The 27,855-nt window shown below is 61.6% G+C and overlaps 1 protein-coding gene across 1 annotated transcript in view; it reads right to left on the bottom strand.

The window, feature by feature from the left end:
• Nucleotides 1–383: 383 nt before the first annotated feature.
• Nucleotides 384–27,855, bottom strand: part of BSN (bassoon presynaptic cytomatrix protein) — an 85,980-nt gene continuing 58,508 nt past the window's right edge. The window contains exons 3-10 of the mRNA XM_044384854.2: nucleotides 22,004–22,888; nucleotides 14,187–14,654; nucleotides 7,132–13,770; nucleotides 2,970–5,046; nucleotides 1,877–2,670; nucleotides 1,647–1,746; nucleotides 692–823; nucleotides 384–424 (exon numbers count right to left, since the gene is read on the bottom strand). Of these exons, the coding sequence (XP_044240789.2) occupies nucleotides 384–424; nucleotides 692–823; nucleotides 1,647–1,746; nucleotides 1,877–2,670; nucleotides 2,970–5,046; nucleotides 7,132–13,770; nucleotides 14,187–14,654; nucleotides 22,004–22,888 (11,136 nt within the window). The remainder of the gene's footprint in view (nucleotides 425–691; nucleotides 824–1,646; nucleotides 1,747–1,876; nucleotides 2,671–2,969; nucleotides 5,047–7,131; nucleotides 13,771–14,186; nucleotides 14,655–22,003; nucleotides 22,889–27,855) is intronic.

Here is a 27,855-nt window from a genome sequence, read left to right as displayed (position 1 = left end):
CAAGAGCCTGTGGAGTATTTACAGAGGAGGGTTGGGGAGGAGCCGCATCCCAGGGGGCCCTACCTACAAACTAAAGCCAACTCAAGGCTGTGAGAGCCCTGGGGTGGGGGTGGTAGGGGGTGGTGGAAATGGACAAGGGGATGTTGGCCCTAGCTTCCCTTTGCTGGGACCTCTACTGAGTTGGCCCCATGTTAGGGCATCTGTGCATTGGGGCCCTCCTCCTCCTCCTCTTCCTCCTCCTCCCCCACTCACAGGAGAGGATACTGCAGCTCTGGCCACATCACCCACTGCTGAAGACCAGACTCCTCCTAGAGGATCCCTCGGGACCACCACATGAAGGGAGGCTGGGTCTAGGCAACTCATACTTACCCTGCAGGGCATGGTCACCAGAATGAGGAGAACTTTTTGCCAAAAGCAGAGACAGCTGTGACATAGAAAAAGGAGAGAGGCGTCAGGAAATTGGACTGGACCCCCTCCTACTGGGGCCATTTGGCACAGTGAAGAAAGCCCAAGGGGCAGGGACACCGCCCCCCCACCCCCACCCCGAGAGCCACTGGGCAGCAGTAGGTAGACTTGAGGCTGGCCTGTGGCTGACTGGCCGAGCCTGGAGTCATTTCCCAGACCCACCCTCGGCCACAGTAGGGCCCTGGAGCTGCGGCCCACCACAGACCCGGCTGCAGGCAGTGCCTACCTTCCGTCAGCTTGCCGGCCTGCTCTGCTGCCCCACCAGGGAGGATTTTGGAGAGCACACTCTCACCATCGGCGCCTGGCTGGCCGGCAGGAGCCCCCGGGGTCCCTCCAGGCCTGGCTCCGGCCTTCATGCCTGCGGGGAAAGAAACCACCGTCAGGAGGCAGGCTTGGCCCTTCAGGCTCTGAGTGGGAGAACAGCCCTGAGGGGTCTGAACATAGGGCAGCTGTGAGGTGGGAGGGTAAGGATGAAGGAGAGAGTAATGAAGAGAGAGAAGTAAGAACAGGAAGTTAGAGAGGTGGAAGGAAGCAGAAGAAGGGAAGTTTAGGCAAGTAAGTAAGGAGAAAAGGAGGATGGGAAGACAGAAGGGAGGAGAGAAGGGGAAGGAAAGAGACGGTAAGCAGCTCCTGTCCTGGCCCTGCACTCGCCAGTCCCTTCCAGGTTCCCTGCCCAGAGCTGCCTGGGCCTGAGGACCCCAGTGCTGGTGACCCCACTAGCTCATTCTTTTTTTTTTAAGATTTATTTATTTATTTCAGAGAGAGGGAGAAAGAAAGAGTGAGAGAGAGAGCACGCGCGTGTGTACACACACACACACACACACACACACACACACACATACAGGCTGCGGGAGGGGCAGAGGGAGAGAATCCTCAAGCAGACTCCTGAGTGTGGAACCTGATGCAGGGCTCAATCCCACATCCCACGAGCCATGAGATCATGACCTGAGCTGAAACCAGGACTGGGCTGCCCAACCCACTGAGCCACCCAGGCGCCCAACCACTAGCTCATTCTAACCCCAGGCTTGTTTTCTGTTGGGAAGGTCTGCAGACCCCTGGGCACCTTCTCAGGGTGCAGTGTGGGTATGCGGTGCAGGGAAGCTCAGGGCACCGGTGGGTGTAGGGAGAGGGCAGACTGGGAATTCTGGGCCATAGCTGAGGGCACCCAAATATAGGCTCACCTGCAGGTCCAGGTCCTGGTGGTGGTTGGGCCTGAGGAGGCCTTCCCTGTTGGGGTGCCTTGGCTGTCCCTTTAGAGCCATTTGCCTGCTCTGCCCGGGGCTGCAACACAGAACCCACAGCTGAGATGCTGTCCGACACTCTGCCACGCGCAGCCGGAAACCGAGGGCGTGTCCGAGCTGCAGCGCAGCACTGGCCCTGGGTAGGATCCGCGTGCTGGGGCCCTACTTACCGGTCCTGCTGGCTGGGGGCCTGTGGCTGTCGTGGGGCCTGGCTGGGCCTTCCCTGCTGGCTGGCCGGCAGCGGGGGCTGGGCCCCGGGCGGCTGGCTGGCCCTGCTGCTGCAGCCGAGCCTGTGCCGGGGCCGCCTGAGGGGGCTGCATCCCGAGACCTGGCTGTTGCTGCTGCTGCTGTGTCTGTGGCTGGCGCGATGCTGTCGCTGAGGGGGTCTGCCTCGATGGCGGTGGCTGTGACTGCTGTGGCCCAGGAGCTGCCTGCCGACCTTGCGGCTGTGGCTGGGGTTCTGGCTTTGGCTGCGGTGTCGTGGGCCCCGCGTGGGCCTGCCGGGAGCCCTTTTTGCTGTCAGAGGCATGATGGTACGCTGACGGAGCTCGGGACGGTTGTGAGTACTCAGCGGAGCTGGGGTACCCAGGCTGACCCTTCTTCTGCATGGCCGGGGCAGGGCTGGGCTGAGGGTGAGGCCGGGCCTCGTGGCGACCCAGGTCCCGAGTGTGTGGTTTGGCAGCACGCCGGCCCGGCTCCTCGCCAGCGTGGCGGCCTGAGTGCCGCCCGTGGTCACTGTGGTGCCGGTGTTCCTTGGCTGAGGTGTGGCGGCTCGGGCCGCCTTCATCATGTGGCCACAGGCCCTCCTCGGGGGGCTCATCGTAGTCGTGGTAGCTGTGCCTGGCAGGGCCTCGCTTCTGGGAGGAGGAGGAGACTGCATGGCCCCCGTGGTGCCTGAACCGGTCAGAGCGGGCATCCCGGGGCTTATCAAACCAGTCTGTCTCCTCCTGGCCCAGGTGATACGCTTCAGAGACCAAAAACAGAACACCATCAACCCCCGGGCTGGCCGCAGGGGGAGGCCCAGCTGAAGCCATGCAAGGAGACCAGAGAGTGGGCGCCACAGCCATAAGCATTCACACTAGGCCCCCAGCCCGCCCCCCCACAACCAGGGCCAGGGCGCAGGTGGAGCTGCCTGCAGCAGGGCCCACTGGCTGAGGCGCCAAGTCGGGCCCCTCTGGGACATCTCAGGGCCCAGGGCCCCATGGGCGGGCAGGCCCCCCAGGGTGCTGAGCAGCTGCAGAAATCACCCCTGGCTGCCATTACCTTCGCTGTCGGAAACTACGCAGTGGGAGTCATCCAGGATGTAGCCCTCCTCACGCTTATATGTGTGGGCCCGAGGCCCGTCCTTGACATGCTCCTGGACGTCAGGCATGGAGTGGCTGGAGCAGAACTGTGGGCAGGTGTCCCCAGGAGGAAGGGTGCCGCCGGCAGGGCGGGGCCGCCCCAAGGGGCTGACAGGGCTCTCCTCTTCGGAGGTCTGGCTCCGCATGGGGGGCCGGGCCCGGCCGTGCGCCATGCTCAGGGACGAGGGCTTGGGGCCCGCTTTTTGAAGTCGCTCCACGGCTTCTCGTTCCCGCTCATATCCCTTGCCCCGACCACTGAAGTCATGGCCGGACAGCTTCTCCCCACCGTACACTGACGCCACCCGGGACCGGCCGCTCCCTCCGTACATGCGGTCATCCTCGTCCACGGGGTCCCGGCCGGACACCCCATAGTACCTTTGCTGTTCATACACGTTCTTCTTGAGCCCGTACGTGATTTCGTCCTGGAACTTCCTGCCCCGAGAGGCCAGGCTGCTGCTGACGGCCGGGGAGGGGTAGGAGGCCAGATCCGACTCCACGTCCTTGGCCTCTTCGATAGGTGAGAACTTGGAGATCTTTTGTTCCATGCCTTGCTTCCGGTGCTTGCTGCGCTTTGAGGAGATGGCAGCTGGTGCCAGGCTCTTGGAGGGATGCTTGGGCCCCATGGGGCCTGGACCATACTTCTCCGCTCGAGCCCCATGTCTGTAGTCACTGTCACTGTAGTAGTGGCCACTGGTGGGTCGGCCATTGCTCTCCACACTCCGGTGGTGGCCACTCTTCCCACGGGGGTCGTAAGAGTCCTCCTCGGATTCTTCCTCCCCTCTGGTGTAGCAGCAGGGCAGTACAGGCCCCTCCAGGATGCCTGGTTCTCCGGGCTCTTTCCCAGGACGCCCACTGCTGCTCGGCCCCAGGGGCTCCAGTCGCTGGCTCTCAGGGGCAGTGGAGGTGCTGTCCTTGGTCAGCTCACTGATGTCATCAATCATCACATAGTTGCGAGGGACATTCTGCTCCAGGCTGGTGTAGTGGGAGTCAGAGGGGTAGGTGGAGGTGGAGCTCAGGCTCACGCTGCTCCGGTCACTGGCCCGGGGCAGCTCCACAGCTTTGCCTTGCTCATAGCTGCTGCTCACTGCTGGGCCGCTGTAGCTGGTTTCAGATGGGGCTGAAGACATGGCCACGACAGGGCTGGCAATCACCTCATAGTTAGTGGGCACCTTCTGTTCCAAGTCGGCTAGTGACGTCTGGCGTGGCTTCTGGTGGGGGGCACGGCTGTCGGCCGGGACTGGGAAGAGAGTGCTCTGTGTGGTTGGCATGGGTGTTTGGGCTGCATAATGGCCCGTGGGACGGAAAGCCTGTTGGCCTGGCAGGCCAGGCTCAGCTGGGTAACTGGTGCCAGGAGGAAAGGCGGGTGCTGGGTATGTGCTGGGGCCAGGGTAGGTGGGTGCTTGGTGGGCCGGGAATCCATTCTGAGTTGGCCCACCACTGCCTGCAGAGTACTGCGGGGCTGGAGGTGGGAACCGGGGCTGTTGGAAGGCAGTGGGGCCGGAGGGGGTGGCAGGAGCAGCGGCAGTGACAGGGAAGTCTGCGTACTGGCCGGCAGGAGTGGGGCAGCCCTGGAGCCGCAGCTGGTTGAGCTCGCTGTCCGACAAGTAGTCACGATGCTCACCAAGCCCACGGAGGGGCGGGTAGTCACGGCCAACCCGGTCTTTGGCCAGAGACTCTTTCCGCTGCGTGATGCCCAGCTCCAGGTACTTGAGCTTGGCGTCGATCTCCTTCTCCTCCTCGTCCAGCTCTGCTTGCTTCTTGCGCAGCTTGGTGGACTCATGCTCCACCAGCCGCAGGTCGCGGTCCAGCTCCCGGAGCAGGCTGGCCTTGGTGGCAGGGACAGCGGTGGGCCCCGCCAGTCCATGCTGCAGCAGGCTGGCCGCATACAGCTGTGGGGGGGGCTGGCCAGCCAGGGGCAGGTGAGCCTCCTCTGGAGGGGGGCTGGGCAGTGTCCGCTTCACCTTGCGGACCAGGCCGTTGGGTGGCAGCGCCGACACCTGAGACAGAGGGAAGGGCGGGCAGCACTGAGACCCAAGGTGTGGGTGACTTGGTGGGGCAAAAGGTGGAAGAGCCCTGGCTTGGGTTGGGGCAGAGGCTGGCCTCCATACAGTGGGTGCTCTGATTCACTGGGCAGCCCTGAGGCCCGCCCTGTTCCCGCACTGGTGGAGATCACCACTGGCCAGCGATCGTTTCACAGCCCTTTACCCTCCCAGCACTCTGGGCAGCAGCAGGGGAGGGGAGCAGCAGATACCCCTCTGTGCTGGTCTCCAGGACTGGCCTGCCTCTGAGAACCCCTAGTACATGGGGGCTCCGAGAATCCCTGCCTGTGTCCTGTGGGCTGGCCACCCTCTGTCTCCCACTGAGTGTCCTGAGGTGAGGAGGGTACACTCTGGCTCTGAGGTTAGGTCTAGCAGCCAGTGGGGACCAAGGACAGTAGAGGGCCATGGACAGAAATAGAATGGTTCCTGGGTGCCCAGCAGGCTCCCTGGAGGATCATGGGAAAGGGCACATGCTGACTGAATGTCAGTTACTGCAGGCTCTGGGTCTTTTCCTGCCTCCTGCCCTACTCCTCTTCTAAGTGACCTGCAACTCAGCCACCTGTCCACCCAGCGGCCCTGCGCCACCCTCTGCCAAACCCTCTGGACTCTGCTCTCAGCCTGGCCCCCACTTCTTTCCACATCGCTGCGAGCCCACCGCTCTCTGGGACTGCCAGCTCCCCTCCAAGGCCCCTCCGGCCCGATCTCCGGCTGCATGGCTTCCTGGTCCAGGCTCCCTAACTCTGCCCTCCATGCAGCTCTCCTCACCCGCCCTCATGTGCCACGTTGCCCGAAGGTCCACACTGCTGGGAGGTTTACACCAGGGCCTTCGTCTCTAGCTCCTGGTCTTCCCAGGGTGCTCCAGGCCTTTGGGTTTTTATGGACCACCCAAGTCCCCAAAATACACTAGGGTCTGACATTGGGCTTCTTACTTTTTACCTTGCCAAGAAACTACATAAAAACCTCCCACCCACTCTCACCACATGTCATCGTAAAGGAAATGATAGTGTGCCTCAGAACCTTAGAACAATGGGTGGGCCTTTAACAATAACTTTCGTGGGATGCCTGGGTGGCTCACTCGGTTAAGTCATGATCCCAGGGTCCTAGGATCAAGCCCTATGTCAGGCTCCCTGCTCAGTGGGGAGTCTGCTTCTCCCTCTCCCTTTGCCCCTATCCCCGCTCATACTTTCTCTCTCTCAAATAAATAGATAAAAGCTTAAAAAACAAACAAACAAAAAACCCCATCTTGCCCTGTCTCAACTGCCTAAAACCTCCAGAGGCTCCAAGGGCCTGTAAGAAAAGCCCACACTCCTCAGTCTGGCACTCAAAATCCTTGGCATTAGGCCCTTGCAACTCCCATCTCCCCCTGCGCAGCAGCCCACAGCAGGCCACCTCACTCAGTCCCAGGGCACCCTTTGGCAACTAAAGCCACAGGCAAGGGTAAGTTTATGCTGCAGGGTTCCCTGCCTAGGGGAGCAGACAGGAGTGTAAGCAGATTTATTGAAGGCCAGAGAGGGGCAGGGGACAAGATAAGACCAAGAGCACCCTGCAGCCTATTGGGATGGACCTCGAATGCTAGGCCCAGAGGCTTGGGCTTCCTGTTGGGGCCATGGCAGCCAGGCCGGGGCTGGGGAGTAGGGAGCGGCCCAGCTGGGTCCATGTTGCTGATTTTCTAAGGCAACATCCACAGTAGAGGTTTGGAATGGGAGGGGCCCTGTCTGGCCCAGGAGGTGGTAGGGGCTGGACCAGGCATGGGCCGTGAAGAGGCAGTGCTGAGGGAAGGCTGAGGTTTCCAGTGGCATCTGGGTGGGTGGCTGTGGGGGCCAGCGTGCGAGTGTGCATTTGCCCAGATGTCCTTGCCAGGCTGCCGGCTCCACCGGGTGTGCACTGAGGAAGTTCCAGTCCTCATCCTCAACTCCTTCCTCTGGGCCTCTGGAGCCGGAGGTGACTCCACCGTCCCCCCCCCCAGGGGCTACCCCTCCCTGTGGCGCCCCCAGGCTAGACAGAGACCCCTGTCCCACCCTGGACCAGCCCGTGTGCCCATACCTGGCTACCCAGTCCCCCCTGGTGCTGGTAGAGGGAGAACCTCTCTTTGGCAGACTCCTCGGCGGTGGGGCTGAGGGGCTTAGGGTCGGACAAGGACCGCTGTAGGGTCTTCATGGGGCGAGGCAGCGTCTGCTGGCGGAGAGCGCTGTCAGCCGTGAAGTGCTTCTGGGGACTCACGTGAGCCTTGTTCAGCCTCTCACTGGAAGCAAAGGAGGTGTCCAGGAGCCGGTGTGGGGACAGGGGTGAGACCGGTGAGTAGAGGACCTGGGGGGACTTGGGAGGCTGGCGGCTCACGAGCTGTGACAGGGACTCCGGGGGTAGCTGGGCCTGGTATCCAATCTCCAGGGGATCCGGCTTCTTTTTCTCGAATCTGCCCAGGGGCCCTGGGGTGACGATCTGGATGCCGGGCAGGTAGGGGCTGATGGCAGTCGGCCCTACAAGCTGCGGCCCGGCCATACCCTGGGCCTGCCCCTCGGGCTCCGTCTGGCAGGCCAGGCTCTCCCCGCGCCCCGTCTTCTCGGGGGCCGAGATGTACCTGACGATCTCCACCTTGGGGTCGGTCGCAGCGGTGATGTGGATGGCCGGAGAGACCCTGGGCAGCTGGTCGGGCTCCGTCTGCACGGAGCAGTCACTGATGGTTTGGATGCCCACGCTGCTCATGGCCCTCGCGGCAGCCGCCGCAGGGGACGATGAGGCAGCAGCATCATGCTTGCTGTCGGAGCCGGAGTCCGAGTGGCGGGAAAGACGGGACCGGCGGCGGCGCACGGGCTGCTCCCACTCAGCATTGTCCTCGTCATCAGTCTGCACGCTGCAGTCCGCACTCCGCCGCACCCGGCGCCGCCGGGTCAGGAGGTAGCGGCCCTCCCCCTCCTCGTCGTCCGTCTGCACGCTGCTGTCTGCGATTCTCCTGACCCCGCAGGGCTCGGGGCCCGACTCTGGCTCGCAGGCATCCCGCAGGCGAGGCATAGAGTGCCGCTTCTTGATGCCACCGCGGCCCGCCTCCCACGGCTCCTCCGTCTGCAGCGACATGTCTGACGCAGAGCTGGGGAGGCCCCGATGCAGCCCGGGCTCCCGAGGCTGCCCAGGCCCCTCTGGTCCTGCCACAGCGATGAAGGCTGTGTGGCTCAGAGGTGGCCAGTACTGGCCATTCTGAGCCAGCTCCGGGGCAGCTGGGGGAGGCCCCCGGCCAGGTGCCTCGCAGGCCGCGGGGAAGGGGGCCTTCTGCCGCTGCTTCTGCTCCTCCAACTGCTGCTGCAGCTGCTGCTGCAGCTGCTGGATCTGCTCCAGCTGCAGACGCTGCTGTGCGAGCTGCTCGCGCTGCAGGGCGAACTGAGCCTGCCGCTCCTCCTGTTGCTGCTGCAGCACATGGTGCTTGATGGTCTGCAGCTCCTGCAGCTCCCGCTGCACCAGCAGCTGCTCCTCCTCGCGGTGCCGCTGCAGCTCCACGCGCTCCCGCTCCAGCTCCTCCTGCAGCCGCAGCTGCCGCAGCTTCTCTAGCTCCACGCGCTCCCGCTCCAGCTGGAGCAGCTGCTCCTGCTGCTTGCGCTGCCGCTCCTCCTGCACGGCGTCCTCCTTCTCCAGGCCTGGCCGGCTGAGGGCCCCGCTGCCGCCCCCGGGAGCAGCGTCTACGGGGGGCTTCTGGCCAGCCAGCGGGGCTGGGGCTGGGGCTGCTAGGGCCTCCTTGGCGGCCGCAGGGGTGGCTGTGGAAAGAGGCTCTTCCCGAGCCCCCCCTGCAGGCAGCTCTGGCCTTGGTGGGCCCCCAACCCCGGCGGCCTTGGCCGCAGCGGGTTTCCCCAGGTAGACAGGACCCTCCGCAGGGGGAACACTGGAAGCAGTGGGGAATCTGCTCGGTGCAGGATATCGGTACAGCCCTGTGGGCCCAAGAGGTATCCGGGGGGCAATCACGGGCATGCGTGTCAGGCTGGTGAGCGGCACGGCTGTGACTCCGCCAGACACGTAAGGCCTGTACATGCCGCGGCGCACCATGGGCCGCAGTACTGAAGCGGGCTGGGTGGTTATGGGCAGTGTTGCAGCAATCGGAGTGTTGATGGTTGAGTAGATCATGCCGTCGGCTGCACGCACGGTGGCTGTGGAAGGCAGCAGCTGTCTGACTGCCGTTCCCTGGCCTACTGTGGGCCGGTACTGGGCCAGGTTCCCAGGACTTGGGTGGCCCTCTGGGAAGGTGGGGTTCCCAAGGAGGCCGGGTCTGAGGGGAGCCAGACCCTGTGGGGTGCTGAGCCCAGGCCCGGGCTGAGGCTGATACTGCATGAGGTCGGGGCCACCGCCGCCGCCGCCATGCCGCCCTCCATACTGGTCCATGGAGTTGAGGGCAGCACACATGCGGCTGATCTCACGGGCGGTGGTGGCACTGTACTGGGCCAGGCTGGCCTCCTGGAAGCCAGCGGCATCTCCCCGCGGGCCGTACCTGTGGTCGGAGTAGATGTTTGACACTGAACTGTAGCGCCGCATGGGAAGCGGGTGAGTCAAAACGTCTGTGGGATGACGCAGGTCTGTGTAGGAGCCATACTGCAAGCCCTGCCCCAGGTAGCGTCCATCCACGAAGCCCAGGCTGTAGGAGTGCTTCAGCGAGCTGAGATCCACAGCGGAGTCTCGGCCGGGGCCCTGGAAGAGCTGCCCAGTCCTGTGTGCATGGTAATTGAGGCCAGCCTCAGCCAAATTGGTGTCAGACATGGAGGAGTACAGCCTGCCATGGAGGCCCTGTGGGTAGGGCCTCTGCTCCTCATGGGGCCCAGGCCCTGCCACCCCTTGTGCCCGGTAGGCGGGGGGCTCGGGAGGCTCAGAGTCCCGGGGACTGTAGAAGGGGCCCCCGCCCTGGCCGGGTGGGGCGATGTCTGCCACATTCTTCTCAGGTGCGCTGGGGGTGGGGTGGAAGGTGCCCGTGCAGCTACTGCCGAAGGGCAACTTGTACACCATGTCGCAGCACGCCATCTGGGTCTCAGGCCTCATCCCGGTGAGGTCCAGGGCACCTGAGGGCTCCTCCGGGAGCAGTGTGGTCACAGTGCCCGTGGCACCCTCTCCCATCTGTACCACCACTGCGTGCGGCTTCCTGGCACCGGGCATAGCGTGTGACCGCAGCTCTGCGGGGGCAGCCCGGTGGGGTTCAGCACCAGGCTCTGGCACTGGACCTGATTTGAGGCCAACACTCTGGGCAGTGCCCATCTGAGTGATTAAAACGTCCCTTCTGGCCAGAGGTGCTACCTGGTTGGGCAGGTTATACCTGGCAAACTTGGCCTCTCTAGGTCTTCCACGGGGCCCACCTCGGTACGGGGCTGTCTGGACAGCCTGCTCTACCTGCTTGACCTGGGCCAGGCACACGGGGCTCCCCGCGCCCTGGCCAAAGTCAAGCCGGCTCTGGAAGGGGTCTCCGTAGACAACAGGCTGCTTTTGCTGAGCCATGAGCACAGATGAGGCCATGGTGATGCTCACGGTGGTGGAGGTGCTGAGGAAGGCATGGGTCTGCTCCTGGGCATTGAGGTTGATGACCAAAGGCTGCACAGCAGTTGACTGCCGTCCTGGGATTGGATCCAGCGCAAGGCCATACTTCCTTGCTTCCACGGCAAGAGAAGTTAGGTCCATGCCCTGGTCAGTAAGGATGATGGGCGTGGGCTTGACAGCTGTGCGAAGGTCTACCACAGCACTGCCCGGAGGTCTGGGGCCTGGCTCCACCCTAGACGTTCCAGGGACAGAGGAGATCCGGCACAGGGAGATGTTCTCAGCAGGGAGGGCGCCCCAGCCATATACTGCCAAGGGCCCGTCCGCACCAGCACTGGGTGCCCGTGGGAAGCCAGGTGGCCCAGGTGGCTCTGGGGGCAGCTGGGACGCACTTGGAGGTGTTGTCTGGCTGTAGCTGTGGGTGGTGGGCTGGGTGTCAGTGGGCGAACACACTGGGGAGGTGGAGGCACTGGCATGTACCATCCTGGTCTGGCTGGAGGCCTCTGATGCCAGAGTGATGACCATAAAGGCCTCCTGAGAGGACTGCTGCCATACGAGGCGAGGGGTGCTGGGTCGGTGTGGCGTTTGTGTGCCCTGAGCCACCATGGGTGCTGGGGTCGGGGCACCAGGGCTCCGAGGCATGTCCAAGGCAGGGGTCGGGCTTGGCGTCTGTGTAGAGAACTCGGCTGTGGCCCTCAGGCCCAGCTTGCCAGGGGAGAATGTGGGACTCTCTGAAGGAGAAGATGGAGACAGAGGTGGGCTGGAGCCCGCGAAGTAGGAATACCCCCGGGAGGCCTTGTGGGGGCCGCTCTCACCATCACTCACACTCAGGGGCTTGTCTCTAGCAGCCCGTCCACTGGCAGTGGGGCCGCTGGGGGCCTGGGGTAGCTCCTCAGTTTGGGACCCATAGTTTGCGGTGGCCGGGCTCTGTCCGTAGCTGTGGCCTACCGAAGATGGCGAAGGGCTGCGCTCAGAGCCTCCTGGGGAGGTCGGCGTCATATAACCTCGTGACAGGCCGGCTGGACAAGGAGCCACGGCTGGGGTGGCTGGGGTGCCAGGGCCCTGGGAGAAGGATACGCCTACCTCCTTGGAGGCAGAGCTGGGGGAGGCGGCGGAGCTGTGAAGCTTGAGGGGGTCCTGAGGCTCCTTTGCAAAATGCTGAGTAACACGGACATCAGGAATGACTCGGCCACCACTACTGTCTGAGGGGGTGGAGGTGGAGAAGGACACAGGGGCAGCGAGCTGGGTGGGACTGGTACCAGGGGTGAGTGGGCCACCATTTTGCTTCATCGGGTCCATGTACGCACTGTCGGCATCCAGAAACTGCTTCTCCTTCTTCTTGTCCTCTGCAAAGGCCAGGTCCCGGGAGGAGGCCTGCCGCATGCGGGCAATGCTCTGTGACGTCTGAAGGATCTCCTCGTACACGGCTGCCCCCAGGCTGGCCGGCGTGTCCTCGGCGGCGGGCTGTGCGGCCCGGCCATAGTCTTGGTCGGGGGTGTCCTGGTACTCAAAGGTGCCCTGGCTCCGGGGGCCAGTGGGCTGAGAGGGGCCGACTGCCCCCTGCCCCTGTTGCCGCTGGAGCAGCTCGGCCTTGCGCATCATCTCCTCGTAGGCCTCCTCCGCGCTCTTGAGGGGCCGGCCCGAGCTGGGAGCAGCAGAGCTGCCCGAGGGCGTCTCCGTGGGCGAGTAGAGGGACATGAAGGTGGGCAGGTTGTACTCACTGCCCGACTTGTACAGCCGGGTGGGGCCACCGTCCAGGGCCTCGGCCTCCGAGTCGAGGGAAGGGGAGGGCGAGTACTCGGAGCAGGAGGAGCGATGGAGCTCCTCCATCTCGGCCGCCTGTCTCAGCTCCTCCGTCGGGGAGGCGTCCTCGATGGGTGACAGGTTGCTCGGGGGAGTCTTGGAGCGCTCGCGCCGCCGCTGCGCCCGCAGCTCTTCCTTGTCTCGCCGAGTCTTGCGGGCCGTGCTGCGGATGCGCTGCTGCTCCACCTCCCGCATCTTCTCCTGCTCCCGCAGCAGCTCCTCCTCCTCCCGCAGCTCCTCCTCCTCCGAGGAGTCCTCGATGGTGGGCAGCAGGGGCCCGTGCGAGCGGTGCCGGGCCTTGCGCTGCTGCTTTGCTTCTTCCAGCCGCTGCCGGCGGCTGGGGCTGCTGTCACTGTCCTCCTCCAGGGAGGACAGGGAGGTGGGAGAGGTGCCGGAAGTGTAGCTGGGCGTGGAGGCCGGCAGCGTGGAGGAGTGCTCCCCGCGGGAGCGGTCCTCAGGCGAGCCTGTCAGGCTCTCCATCTCCAGCTCGGGCTCCCGCTCCAGGCTGGGGTCGGGGCCTTGGCCCATGTCCAGCTCGTGGCCATAGCTGCCCGTGCTATTGAGCTCAATGGTCTTGAAGCGGCGGAGCCCCCCCTGCAGGGCCCCAGTGCCGTCGCTGGCATCGGCGGGGCCCCCCTCAGACAGCAGCTCCTCATAGCCCGTGGTGGCGTTGTGCGGCAGACGTCTCTTGGGCGGAGCCGCTGGGTCTTGGCTGGGCTCGGGCCGGGGCCTGGGGCCGCCCTTCTGGGCCCCATGTTTGGCCAGGCCAGGCCCCACGGGGACGGCGTCTTCCTCCTCCAGGTTGTCTTCCTCGGCACTCATCTCCAGGATCTGCCGTCGCATGAACTCCTCATCGGTCAGTTCGGCTGCCCGGGCTGGGGGCTGGGGTGGAAGAGGGGACAAGCCACCCTCACTGCTGTCCTCCACGTAGTCGTGTCTCAGCTGGCTGCCAAAGTCGTCTGAGGACTCAGCTGTGTCCTGCTGCTCCCTCTGGCGCCCCCACTCCAGAGAGTCTTCCCCTTCCTCCAGGATATCCTCCAGCTCCTCGTCGGAGTCATAGGCCTCGGGCATGATGGACAAGGAGTGGGGCCTCCGCTTCTGTTCGACAGCACTGCTCCTGGGTGGCTTGCTCTGCTCGCCCCTGGGGGCTGGGCCCTGGGCCTCCAGTGAAGGCCGCATGCTGCTCCCCACCTTGTGGAGCTCGGAGGGGCTGGGCGGGCGAGGCCCTGTCACCCCCGCGCTGTCCAGCTGCTCTACCTCCTGCTGTACGACGCCTGTGATCTCACTCTGGGAGCTGGAGACGCCATCGGAGGAGTAGCCCGTGTCACTGAGGCTCTGTGGACTCCGAGACAGGTCCTGAGAGTACGGCTTGCCCGCCAGCTCCTGCGGCAGGGGAGAAGCAGACACTTGACTGCTTGTGGCAGAAAGCTCACTGGGGAAGCCCAGCCCTCTCTGTCCAACCCAGGGCCCGTAGGAAGGGGGCCTCCGCCTCCCAGAAATCATGGCCCACCCTCCTCCATGTCTCTGGCCTTAGAAACTCCAAGGAGCCGTAGGTTCCCCAAGAGAAACTTTATTAGATCTAATGGTAGCAAAACCCACCAAAGCATCCAACCACGTGCCAGACACAGGACGAGCCTAGAACTCACAGGCTCCAGGCCCCCCAGGGCCTCATCCAGGCATCCCTTATCTCCTCCGCGGCCCCAAGGGGCCTGCCCCAGGCCTATGTCCCAGAGAACCAAGCTCTTCCCTAGACCATCACACCTTAGAGCTAGGGTCCCTGGGAAGTGAGTGGGACTGACCTCCGACTCCCCACCCTTGGGGGCTTCTGGAACGGCCTTGACGACAGGGGTGGCAGGTTCAGTCCTCCGGGCCCCTGTCTTTCCTTTGGGAGTCCCAGGAGGTAGGGTTGCCTCTGGAGGTGGTTTTGGCCCAGGCTCGGCTTTAGCTGGGATTCCTGGCTTCTTTTCCTGGGCACCACTCGGGGTCTTGCTGGGTTCAGAAGCCCTGAGGGGCTTGGACTGGGGGCTGGCCTTGGTGGGCAGGGGACTGGCCTTGGTGGGCAGGGGACTGGCCTTGGCGGGCGGGGGGCCTGATGGCTGGCCCGGCCCCTGTGGCCCTTTCTGCTTCGGAGGGGCTGCTCCTGTCGCCCGGAGAGGGGCCCCTGCGGGGGGCTGTTGAGAGGCAGGCAGTGGCAGGGGGGTTGGCTCCCCCAGGCTGCCCTCTAGCAGCCGCTTAGTTTGGCAGTTCAGACAGAGCCACTCGGTTTTCTGTAAGGAAATGGAAGAGGAGGGGGTTGATGAAAATCACAAAGACACTGGAGTACTCAAAGAATATTTCCATGACTATTTCTGTAACTGTAAGCAGGAAAACGTCTTCCAAAGCATGACACTGAAGGCACGAGGAGAAAAAGACGGATAGATTTGTTGCCCCAAAATGACACACCTCCCCATCCTTCAGAATTCAAATGATAAACCAAGAAGAAGGGTCCCTTCCTCACCCCATAGCGAGCTTTTTCACCTAGCCAGAAAAGGAGACCCGCCGGGGAGGGGAGGCTACAGTTAGCATGCAAGTCTGGGGCAGAGGGGGGGCTGGTGTAGAGTCCAGCAGTCCAGAGCCCCTGCAAGCCAGGCGTGGCCTCACACACCAGCCTTCCCCACACACCCTTCCCAAGTAAGGGCTGTGCTGGGAGGCTGCAGACTCCTGGGGCCAGGGGAGGCTGTCTGGGAGAAGCCCTGCTGGGAGGATGGGGCGGCCCACATCCCCCAGCCCAAGTCTCCCTGTCCAAGGTCAGCAAAGGCCCTCAAGCAGAAGCCTCCTCCTGCCCCCAGGGCTCTGGGATATTCCTCTAGTGGGGACCGTGCGTGTCCGCACTGAGGTCAGGGGCCCTGCTTCCTCCAGAGCTGGGTGGGGACCAGACCCTTGGCCATCAGTCCACCACTCTCAGGGTCACCTCCTCTGTCAGGCGCAGTGCTGGGGGCTGGAGACACAGCCAGGATGAAGACAGACACCGGGGCTGCTGGCAGGAAGCGTTCCTGGAGTCCACAGCCCCAGACTGCTCATCCAAGTGTGACATGGGTAGCAGTGGTGAAGGTCCGAGAACACCAGAAACCAAGCCTGATTCCCCGAGCTCCAGCTGTCTGCGCAGGGGTGAGGTCTGAGCATCCCAGGCCCCGAGGGGGTAATTTCTGCAGTAGGTCAGAGGCTGATGGGGGCACATCTCCCAGGAATTTCCTCCAGAGTCAGGACTCCTGGAGGCCCTACCATGGCCCACAGGGGGTCAGGTGGGAAACCACACACCCGTGCCTGCTCTCACCCCAGACGAGGGGGCAGAGACGACACTCTGACCTTCTTGCTGCTGCTCGTCCCAGGTGCCCAGACACTTAGGCTTCCACCAGCAGCTTGGCCACTAGGCTGGGCCATTAGGAGAACCACAGGATCGCAGAGCCAGGAGACGGGGCAGGGAGGTGGCCCTTGGCCCTCACCAGCCCAAAGTGCCTCGGCACCCTTACCTCGCACACTGCCCTGAGCCCATGTCAGACCCTAGCCCGCCTGGCAGGTCCTTGGAAGCATGGTACCCCCAGAGCGCCTGCCTACAGCCTGGCATCCTCAGGCCACCATTGCAGAAGCCACGCCAATGATTCTTCCCTGGTTTCCTGCCCATGGGGCTACATATCACATCTCTGGCCTGGGCCCCAGCAGATGCCAGGCCAAGCAAGTGACAGACCCCTGGTGTGTGTTGAGGGATAGGCCCACTCCTTGGGCTTGTTACTCTGGGCCTTGAGGTCGCTCCCTGAGATTGGAGCTCTGACTCTGCCCTGAGGCCCTACCCCATGCACAGGGCCTGAGCACAGGGGCCCAGCTATGGAGGGTGACCCTTTACAAGTCCTATGTGTACTCACCCTGTTCCCTGCAGGGCCTGGCCTTAGCACCACTACTGACCCCCTGTGGACCTTATCTGATCCTCTATGTATCCCTGACACAAACCCCTGAGAAGCAATGGGTGCTGGCTACTTGCTGGGTCTTAGGCTCACTTGGCTTGGTCTCCCCTAGAGGCGCCTGGGAAGAACGCTAGACAGGCTGAGCCCAGGCCCTGAGAGAGAGGGGGCACGGAAGAGCACAGAGCCTGGGTCTGAAATCCTGCCCACGTGCCTCTGACGTCAGCTGGGGACACAGTGGAAATCCCCCCAGGTCAGAGGACCGTGAGATGACAAAGAGACCCTGGTGAGGTGAGAGGGGTGAAGGCAGAGGCCAAGGGAATTCTGGAAATGAGAAAAGCCCCAGGATCAGCAAGATGGGGTTAGGATCTAGGCCCAGATCGGGGGGGTGGGGTGCGGGCTGGCCCTATGGCAACGTTGTCCTGATTCCACTTTCGGTCCTGGCACACAGCCATTCCAGGACAGGCCTTTCGAGGTTAGGACATCTGCCCTGGCTCACCCCAGTGGCTTTGCAAACCTCTGACCCCTACTGGCCTGCAGACCACACCCCAGAAGCAACAGTCCCCTGTGAAGCAAGGGCACCTTGGAAGGATGGTCTGACCTCATGCCAGGGGCTCAGGGCCAGCACATGCAGCAGCCTGCTTCCCTAAGCCCAGAGGCCCAGCCCTCAGAGCATGTCACTTGTGGTCACACGCTCCCCAGGGTTTTGTTCCTTCCCACGCTATTCACGGAGGCCGCCAGGCTGCAGAAGGGGCTGCCCAGTTGGCCCTGTTGCTCCTGGCTCTGCTATAGCAGTCAGCCAGGAAGGGAGGGAAGGCAGGCAGGGGGAGGCATGTGAGGTAAGGGCTAAAAATAAACACCTGACCTGGCTGCTGGAGGCCCTTCCCCAGCTCTCTGGAGGTTGGGGGGAGCAGAGTACAGAGCGCTGGGGCCTGGAGGGGTGGAGCCTGAGGAGCCCTGGCCCCAGACCTAAGTCTTCTGGGGAATGGGAATGGGAATGGGGTGGGAGGCAGGCCAGGGGGAGGCTCTATGCCTGGGGGTTGGAATAGAGGTCCCGCTTTCTTTATTCACTCAGCCCTCATCTCTGCCCCCTACAGCATGCCCACCCCGCTCCACCCCTGCTTATTCATTCCGTTATTCCACTCATTCATTTGTTCATTCACTGTCCCCTTTAGTGTTTATTTCCTTACTCATTCATTTACGCCCCCTTAGTGTTAATTCTCTCACTTATTCATTCACTTGCACACCCTTTCTTATACTCTTCCATTCTAGCCCCAGCCAGCCCCAGGCTTCAGGGAGCTGCTACCTGCCTCCCCTTTTCCTGTCCCCCTTGGCAAGTGGGAAGGGGATGATCTGAGACCTGGGAATGGACAGTGGGAGGCTTGATGGCCACTTCTGCTTTGTCTTCCTCTGTCCGGTTCCTTTCTGGGGGCAGGAAGGTAGCAATGCCCCAGGGCAATCACCACCTTATGGTGGGAGGTGGGGTCGAGGTGAGGAAGGGGGAGCGAGTTGTCCGAGAGCTGGTAGAGTACCCCACAGGTGGACGAGCCCTGCTGCCTTCCAGAACCACTGGCTACTGTGCCTCAAGGGCCAAGGTTGCCCAGTGAGGCTGCAATGGACGTTGGGTACCCTCCTTGCACTGCCTGCCGTGGTCTGAATGACCCTGCAGAACACAATTTCTGTGTATGTGGAGCTAGCCCGTGTCAGTCTGATGACAGCGACACCAGCCTGACCAACACCCCATCGCTGGCTGCTGGGCCCCACGTAGCCCCATGCCCAGCCTCACTGCTGGACCACGGGCAGCAGACGAGAAATCCAGCGAAGGGATGCCCAGACGTGACAAGCCCAAGACTCAGCCACCGGACTACGAGCATGACCATCCCTGGTGCTACTGTTCTCATGCTGCGACCCTGCCCCTCCCTGCCCCTGGACATGCTTAAGCTTCTCCTTTCTGGGCCTCTTCCCCAAGAAGAGGAACCCTCCCTGATATCTCCAACGTGCGCCTTTCTGGTGGGGCCATGCTCTCCTCATGCTCTGGTACCAAATGTGTCCATTACCCCCGGGGCATCCCTCATGAGACCAGGGTCTTGCTCTGGCCACGGGGTTGAGTCACACCCAGCTAGTTGGGGGCCGGTGGGGGGCGGGGGTCTTTCTTCCCTGCACGGAGACTCTCTGTTAGGACACTGGTTCCAATCTCCTGGCTGTGTGTTGAACCTCGCCTAAGTAGCTGAAGTGCAGCCTCTCAGCTGGTTCTCCCAGAAACTTCCATTCCACGTGGAGGAGACAGGGCTCCCTGAGATCACAATCCCCGGAGGCAGCTGCTGGCCTCTCACCTGGGACCCGCCGCACCCCCTGCCTCAGATAAGCCCAGGCCAGCCCCGCGTAGCACAGGCACCAGGCCCTTGGCCAAGGGAGCCCTGACTTCTCAAGGGTATGGCTGGTATTTGGGCAATTATAATAAGATCAGAAACTGGCAGTGTTACTATAACATTTCCAATTCCACTAATTTCTTCACAAACTCTATTTTTAACTAAAAGCCAATTAAAAATTAAGCCAGAGGGTACTATTATCCTTCAGAAAGATAAATAGGTAAAAAATTTGGAATCAACAACTCTTAATTATGAAATGACTCACTAAATAACACTATGGTTATTTTTTCCCCCCCGAGGAAATTTCAGAGGGAAAAGGAATCCAGTTCTACTGTTTCCTTCATTGTGTTCTCTGGACTCCCTGTCTAGAAAGAAGGTAGAAGGGCTTACAGCTCCGAGATGTTGAGGAAAATTCCCAACCCGACAGCCCAGACAGCTGGCTCTGGTCTCGGTTGGAGCCACAGCAGGTCAACCAGGCCAGCGGGGAGCTGGCAGTGGGGCTACCCCGGCCCACCCCTCCCTCAAGCCCCCAGCCTACATGCAGACAGGGGTCCCTCTGCCTCACACTAGGCACAGAGACAGCACAGTCATCCCGAGCCTGGTGGGCTGGCCTCGGTTAGCTGGGTGTGAGAGAGACAGCCAGGGCAGACCTACCCCTACCCGCTGGCCCTGCCACCTCACTCCCAAGGCACGATGTGTCGAGGATACCTGCGGAGAAATCAGGAACCTCTAACCAAAAACACACAAAGTGGGTCACAGGGAAGCACACAATTGCTTGAATGTCAAGTGGCCATTTGCCGAGGTGAGATCAAAGACGGCCCATGGTCTGGTTACAGTGAAGAAAAGCACCAGTGCTGGTGGGAACCACAGGAGGGAGGCATCGTGGCTGCCCACCCACACCTTCCCCAGGACCCCTCTGGAGATAGCAGCATTAACAAGCGGAGCCATGGGGTGCCTGGGTGGCTCAGTCGGTTAAGCATCCGACTCTTGGTCTCAGCTCAGGTCTTGATCTCAGGGTTGTGAGTTCCAGCCCCAAGTTGGGCTCCATGCTGGGCATGAAGCCTACAAAACAAAACAAGAAAAAAAAGAAAAGAAAAGAAAAGAAAAGAAAAGAAAAGAAAAGAAAAGAAAAGAAAACCAAGCAGAGCCATGAGGAGAAAGGAGTCGGAGAAGCTGGGCCACCCTCTGACTGCTGTTACGAGCAAGAGTCAAAGAAGCAGAGGCCTCGGGGCGGGGGGCGGGGGGGCGCGAAGCTAGGACCAGGACACCCAGCAGTTCTGCTGTCAGGCCCACGGAACCCATCAGATCCTCTGGTGGCAAGGGTGGTTCCGGCCAAGGAGGTGGCCGTGACGCAAGACATGGTGACAGCAGGACATGCGGGACTGTTTTCCTAAACATCTCGGAGCCGTAAACCCTTGTACCTTCTTTCTAGACAGGGAGTCCAGAGCATACAATGAAGGAAGCAGTAGAACTGGATCCTGTTTCCCTCGGAAATTTCCTCTGAAAAACGAACGAGGGGCAGGGGGCGATGTCGGCTGTGAAGCCGGAGCTCCGGAGCCCAGGAAGGTGACCACCAAGCAGCTAATGCGAGGCTTGGGTCAGAATCCAGGTGTTCCTCCAGAGTCAGCATGTGGCTGAGACGTGTTTGGGCCCAATCAGCACTTCCTCTGGCCTGGCCCGGGGGCTGCTGAAAGGAGCTGTCAGGAACGTTTACACTCCTGGGCAGAGACAGTTTTCCCCTCTCCTCTGTGCACGTTCTGCCGAATGAGGACATGTGGGCCAGGAGGTCTCTCCGGGACAAGGGGCCCCCGGGCCGGGCCAGCGCAGCCGTCCAACAGGGCTCACAGTCCCTTAGCGTCAGGGCGCCCCACGCAAGTGGCAGTGAGTGTGTGCCTGGCAGTCTCTGGACTGGAGCTCCTCTGGCTCTGTGGTGGCCCCTTGGTGCCCCTCCCCACCCCAGACAGTCAGGCCAGCTGTCCTCCAGTGAGCCACTGGGTCTAGGGCTCAAGAGGTGGCAGTATGGGGCCCAGAGGACCCCGGGGTCCTCATCTGAGGAGGTCACTTTGCTTCATTAGAGCTGCCTCTTTCTGCGTGTTGGAACACATGGCCTATGACAGCCAAAGCAGTCTTCCTTACCACCCACCATGGGCTGCTCCAATGGAGGCCCGACCCAAGGCAAGTCAGAACAAGGTGCCAGAGGCTCCCCTGCCCCACCGCTGACCATGCATGGCTAAGCCTAGGAGCCCCAAGGGCTCAGGTGGCTGCCCATGTGCAGACGGAAGGGCTGTGGCTTGACCGTCTCCTGATGCGACACAGCTGGGGATACATCCGCCTGTCAAGATGAGCCGATGGCTCATCTTGCCCCTAAGGGCACTCTGTGGAATGGGACACATCAGCTATGCCCAAGGCAGGCAAGGTAGGGTTAACATGGACGGCCCTGCGCGGGCCGAGCGAGTAAGGGGAGGAGCAGAAAGAGCCTCCAGGTCCAAGCACACCCAGCTCTGCCCAGAACCTCTGCACTTCCTGAGACTGCCAGGCTGGGCTCGAAGCTTTGCGAGAACACCAGGCCTCCTGTTCTTTTCCATCTGGCTCTGCACAGTGCCCAGAACCCTTCCTGGGACCTAGGACTGCAGACAGACAGGCCCCAACCCCAGAACTCCCTCCAACTTCCCTATGGGTAAGAAGAACATCTCTGAGCATCCCCACAAGCGGCCCCAGGGAGAACGAGGCCCAGCCAAAGGAAAATATGTGGCCCAAAGACTATGGCTTTGACAAGTAAGCATCAACATCCGTGACCTCAGGAAGGGAGATGGAGAGAGGACCCTCCCTGGCTGGGCTGGAGCCTGGGCGATGGGGCACAGCCCTCTGCCTAACAACCCTCCAACCCCCTGTGTGGGTCACAGACCGAGGGCAGGATGGGACCTCAGGTTCTTCCCACCTGAGCAGGGGAGATTAGCGCCTTTCATCAGACCAGGCCCATGAGATCTGGGAACGGGGCGGCCAGTTCAGGGCCTCCCAAGCCCGGTGACCTCTGGGACTGGCCCCAGGACACCGGTCAGCCAGTCGGAGGCAGCGGGCACCATTCCCCCATCCACTGTGCCGGCCAGTTTTCTGAGCAGAACCACAAGCCTGGGGCAGGGACAGAAAAGGGAGCACAGCCCCCTTGTCGCTGTGTCAGGGCAGCTCTGCAACGGCTAACAACCCGGCTCTCTGCAGCCCTTCCTGGCTCCCCAGCCTCCTGTGCCCCCCATTACTCCCGGTCTTGGCCCCCCACCAAGGCCCACGGAAACCCGCTTGGTCCAGCTCTCTTACCTCTACCAGGTGGGGCGTCGGGTTGAAGCCACACAGGTTGCACACCTGGAGCCTGCAAGTGGTACAGGTGTTGTAGTTGGCGGGGCCCTTGCTGCCCACGTTGAGCTCGGCTTGGCACAGTGGGCAGGTGGCCCTTTCCTTCGGCATGGTCTTTGGCTTGGCAGTAGCCTTGGTCGCGGCCTGGTGTTCTGCTCTGCCATGCTTCGGACTCGTTGTTCCCCCAGTTCTTGCCAGGGCTCCAGGCCCCGATCCAGGACCTGTTCTAGCTCCAGGCTCGGTTTTGGCTCCAGGTGCTGGCCCAGGCCCAGGCCCTGAGCTTGGGGGTCTCGGGCCAGCCTCCTTGCTGGCATCACTGAAGACGATCTTGGGTGTCCCTTTGCTGGGGGCAGCCTGGCCCTGGGGCTCAGCCTCAGGCTGCACAGACATGAGGGTACTTGCCTGGGTCAGCAGGGATGCACCAAGGCCAAAGAGCTTCCCAGTGAGGCCCTCCTGGGTCTGCTCGGCAGCACCAGGCCCAGAGGGCACTGTGGTGGCACTTTTGGCCAGGGCCTCTCCTGCAGGTGGCCTGGGCTCCGCTGTGGAAGGCTTGACAGGGGGAGGGAGCTGAGGAGACGCCCTCCCCACCTCCAGGGGGGCAGCTGCTTGGGCAGGCCCCGGCACTGAGGTGGCCCTGGCTGTCTCAGCCTGGCGGGGGCCAGGCTGGGGTCCCCCTGGGCCCTGCGATCTCTCCTGCTCTGGCTTCCCCAGGGGCTGTTTGGCTGGGGACTGGGCAGGAGACAGGGCTGGGGAGTGCAGCTGCTGCTGGCTCTTGGAGCGAGGCGCGGTGGTCATGTCCATCCCCAGAGCCCTCTGCATCTGGCAGTTCAGACAGAGCCACTCCTTCACCTGAGGAGGAAGCATCACGGTCATCAGGGTGGTCAGGACTGGTGGTGCCCGTAGCTCGGGTCCCCACGGGCCCCACAGCAGCCAGGGCCAGCTCCAAGCATAGGCAGGAGCAGCAAGGCCCGCGCAGGGGTTTCTGGGCTGCCAGGGGACAAAGCTGAAGGGACCGATGGCATGGCCCTGACCTCTGGGAGCTGCCAGGTGCCTGGAGCAGAACAGGGGCAGTCACACACTCCCCACCCCCCAACCACAATCCACTGCCCGCTGGACCCTCCTGCACAAGTGTCCTCCCACGGCCCGCCCGCTGTAACTCTGATCCGTGTCCATCATCCCATCCCCACGCCCCTCCCCCCACCAGTGACCCCCAAAGCCTCCAACTGGTCACTCTCCTTCCCCTGCTGCCCCATTTGGGCCATTTCCACACAGCAGCCAGCCTGATCTTTTAAAACATAAACCAGGACAAAAAGGATGGCCTTAGTACAGTGCCTGGTATGCAACAGATGTTCAGTTAAAAACTTGCAGAATGAATAAACAGATGAAGAGCAACAGGAGGGAGAGGGAGGCATAGACAATAACAAGAAACCATGACCCTGTCCTGGAGGAGCTTGGAGCCTAGCTGAGGACACAAGATGGATGTGAACAATCTGGAAAGCAACGTAATGCCATATCAGTGATGATGTAAGCAGAATGAAAAAGTCTTTTTTTTTCCCTTAAGCAAGTCACATTTGTAAAGAAAACAGGATAATCTGTGCCTCTAGAACAAACAAGCATGTGTGCCTATTCCTGTGATGGACACGGAGTTTCCTCTCTGCATCAACGCCTCCCCCAGGAAAGTGAGTGCGAGACTCGGGTTGGGCCAATCACTGGTTTCAGCAAGGGCTGCAGGGCTGGGCATGCGGCCTTGCAAACAGGGCTGAGCAGAGCCCTTCCATGTTACTTGATAAATGAACAGCAGGAGAGAGAGGGTCTTTTTGCTTTTGGGATTACTCTTGGAAGAATGTAGCCTCGGAGTGGTCGACAGCCTTCTTTCCCAGCATCCAGAGGGATGCTAAGGATGACGTCAATAGACTCAGAAGTGGAGCCAAGGTAAGGAGAAAGGCGCAGATCTGATGACTTTGTTCAGTTCCCTGGATTCAGCTATGCCTTAAGTCTACCCCTGGACTCCCAGTTACATGCACCAATGATTCTTTTTCCTCCAAAAAATCTACATACAGATCACAGCGTATCACTTACAGGCTCAAATCCCTTAGTGGAGTCCATCATGCATGCCCTGGGAACTCACAGCGGCCCCCGCCCTAGCCCATCCCTCTCTCTGGCCTCCTTCCCTGCCATCTCCCCTCAGCGGTCTCACCCCAGATACGTTGGGCCTCCTGTTCTGCCCAGTAGTTTTCTGAGCTCACAGTTTTCTCTGCCTCTGGGCTGGCCTGCTGTACAGGCCTCAGATCTCCCCATCAGGGCGCTCTCCGGCCACACCATCTAACATCCCACCCAGGCACGCTGTCGCTAACCACCCAGTTTATTTTCATCACAGTGCTCATTCTTTCCCGAAGTATCTACCAATATGTTTCTCTGGGTAGTTTTCTGCCTCCCCCCCTCAGCTCGTGAGCTCTCGTTGAGGTGTTCTCAGGACTGTCATGCTGTGTGGCACAGAGCAGGGCTCATTCCAGAGAGGCTTGTTGTGGGATTAATCCCAACAACCTATTCACAGGGGGCACAGTTCCCACAAGGCCGAAGCTATGAGACTGGAGACTGGAGAGGCTCCTCCTTCTCAACCAGACCTGAGGCTGGAGGCCAAGGTTGTTCCATCTACGCTTGTAGCAGAGCCTTTGAAAGCACGATGGTGGCCCAGTCACCAGAGAAAGGTCCCATCCTGTTCCTGAGGATAAAAGCCGCTTCTGTCCATCCTCAGGGGTGCCTTCCGTCCTGCTCTCCACCTTGAGGCCACAGGGCTGTGCGGCTGCTGCTTTGGCTGACTCGCCAGCTGGGGAGCCGGGGCTTGGCTGTCTTGCCCAGCACCACACTCGGCTTGTTCACGGGCATCCTTGCATTTTGTCTTCCCAGTAGAGAAAATCAAGGTCTGATAGAATGTAACCACATGCTCCCGTGGTTAACCCGCTAGGAAGTGGTGCTGTGGGTGAGACCAGCCCTGCCAGCCTGGCCCGGCTCCTGAGCTGCACCCTGGAGCCTTCCACATTCGTGCCTCTTCCAAAGGCCAGCAGCCTCATGTAGGTCAAGTCATGGGTCTAGAAGTCCCCTCTGCAAAACCCTGGCAGAGCCCTCCAAGACCGAGCCCAGTTCCAGAAAACCTAAGAACAGTGATGCCCTTAGCACTGGGGTATGAAGCTCCGCCAAGCTGGGAACTGTCAACTCAAGTGGACGTTTTTGGAGACCCAAGGTAGCTTTGTCACCTTTGGACAGAGAAAGCCTCAGAGGAAACAATTTGTGTCCCTGGGACTCAGTCCGAAGAGCCCTTTAGAAAGGTCCCTCTTGGCTAGGGAGGGCTCACTGGGGAGAGCAGAGGGGGAGCTCCCAGGGGCAAGCTGTTTCTGCTCACCCTCAGAGGGAGTCTTGGATGGGATTACCCTCCTGAAGGGAGGCCCAGGTCCTGGCCCAGGGCAGAGCCAAGACTCAGTTCCTATAGCGGGTGCCTACTGTATACCCCAGGCTCCCCTGCTTCCACGCACCTGCAGGCCACAGCTGCCCTGGGACTTTCTGAGAAGAGGGATCTGGGAGGTAAAGTTCCTTATCCTGGGACTTCAGAGTGACCCTCCTTCAGGTTCTGGACAGGGTTGAATAAGGGCATGTGCTAAAACTCCTGCACTCACCACCAGAACCTTCCCTTACCCAGCCTCCGTCACCCAGGCTGTCACAGGCACTCACCTAAAATAGAACCTCTCCAAGAAACAGCTAAAACGCCCCTCGGTGACTCATAGCCCAGATGGGCACAGCTATTTCCATCCAGCCTCTTCTAGACGGTGAGGAGCCTTGACCACGCCCTCTCCGTGCCCCACCCAGGCTCAGGCCCAGGCAGACAGGCCCCGCGTGAAAGGCCTCCCAGGCAGGGCGCTGGGAAGGGAGCTCTCTGAACCCAGCAAGACCTCCCTGGGCCTCCCTCGCCCACCGCCAGGAGCTGGATCTGAGGAGCTCAGCCTCAGCCTCTTCCTCCCGGCACCCTCGGCCCACTTGCCCACCCAGGCTGGGAACACACGGCCAGGCCTGGGGCAGACTCCTCAGCCCTGGGACCAGCAGCAGTGAGAGCCTCCCTCATCTGTACCAGTGTCTGTGGCTCCGTGGCCCCTTCCAACCCAGCTGCCCACTAGAATCACAGGGAATGGCCTTCTACTAGTGTGACAGGAAACCTCTCTTAGAGGCCTGCGGTCTAGTTCCTCCACGAGCCTGACCTGGCAGAGCCGGGAGATGAGCAGGCCATCGGCCACAGAACCCACGTCCCAAGAGCCAGCGCTAAGCTAAGAGGACTTCCCAGGGCTACACTGAGGTGAATGGCTCTGCCAGACACTAGCTTTTGTCAAGCTGACCCTTCTTGCCATCAAGGAAGCCCATCCTGCCATCTCAGAGGCATAGACGCCTGCACACCCCAGCCCGGCGGGGGCCTGAGCAGCACTAGAGACGGGAAGGCTCAGTGCGGTGTGCAGGCCGAGAGGTGCCTTGGAAGTGGGAGAAGCAGGAGCTATAGGAAAGTGGCTTCCCAGAGAGAGCCGCTGCCGGCCCTGCCAGGAGCCTGTGGGGGGCGGGGTGGGGGGTTCAGAAAGGCGGGGCCTCATGGGCTCTGGCTCTGAAGGGGCCATCCCTAGAAGAGCCTTTCTCAGCTGCTCCTTCACTTGAGCTGTTCCGTGTAGGGGAAGGGCAGCTAAGGTGGCACTGCTCACCCAGGACCCAGAGGCTGGGGCCAGGCTGGGGGCTCTGTGAACCACACATTGAAGGAACAGCCAGCCTCGATCTATCTGCGTTGGCCGGTCCCCACTGCTCCCCACACTGGGCTCTGGGACAGAGAGGGGAGTGGGGGCACTCTGGGGGAGGGGCTTCTGCATCTCTCCCACAGGGACACTGGTGGCACTGAGACCTGCCACCCTGTGTCCCAGGCTCACTGGTCATCCCCAGCCCGAAAGGGTGCTGCCCAGGAAACGTGCTTCTGCCTCACTGTCACCTCCGAGGCTGCCAGGAGGTTCTGAGGGCCCCCAGCAGCAACAGATTCTCTTTCTACTCTCCCCTCCTGCCACCCCACCAGCGAGGAAGAAGGAGGCTCGCAGCCATCACTTAGCCTGCCTTCCCGCAGGGAGCGGCATCTTACCTCTGAGGCCCAGCCCTCCCCGGGGGAGAGGGCATTCGGTGGTCGGTCACTCTGCACCAACATGCCTGAGGCCACATTCATGCTTTTTTCCATTTTGGTACAAGTTCAAACATCACAGAAACAGCTTAAAAACAAGCCTTCCTGCTGGTTCCTGGGAGGGTCCCACCGGCCAGTGTGACTCTCCATTCTCTTCTGGGCTGTGAGTCTTTGGCCAGGCCTCAACAGAAGGCACATGTCCCAGTGTGGTCCCTGGACCAATGGCAGCTCGGAGCAGGGATCGGGGCTGGCCTGCGCTCTTACTCTCCCCACAGCACTGGACATACCACCTGCCTCATCCAGCACCCGGCTGCCTGCGGGCTTAGGGGCAGGCAGGTGCCACAGGGGCCCAAAGGGTGGGGCACATTAATCCAGAACTGGATGAATGAATCAGCCAGGCATGGCCCATCAGGGAGGCCCTAGGAAACTGCCCAGCACGTGAGGCCAGGATTCGGGGAGTGGAGGCTGAATCTAATTGTTGCTTGGGGCTGGAAGGCCTCACTGGCCTGGAGCTCCATGCAACGGAAAGAATCCATCTCCCAGCTGATCCCTACAAACACCTGCCTTCCTATGTCTGGTGTTCAGCTCCTCCCAGCCTCCCCTGGACAGCCTCCCCTCCCTCCCA

Source organism: Ursus arctos, unplaced genomic scaffold (genome assembly GCF_023065955.2).
Source record: "Ursus arctos isolate Adak ecotype North America unplaced genomic scaffold, UrsArc2.0 scaffold_14, whole genome shotgun sequence".
NCBI lineage: Eukaryota > Metazoa > Chordata > Mammalia > Carnivora > Ursidae > Ursus > Ursus arctos.
Note: the sequence above shows the minus strand (reverse complement) of the source record. Positions and strands in the feature narration are given on the sequence as shown.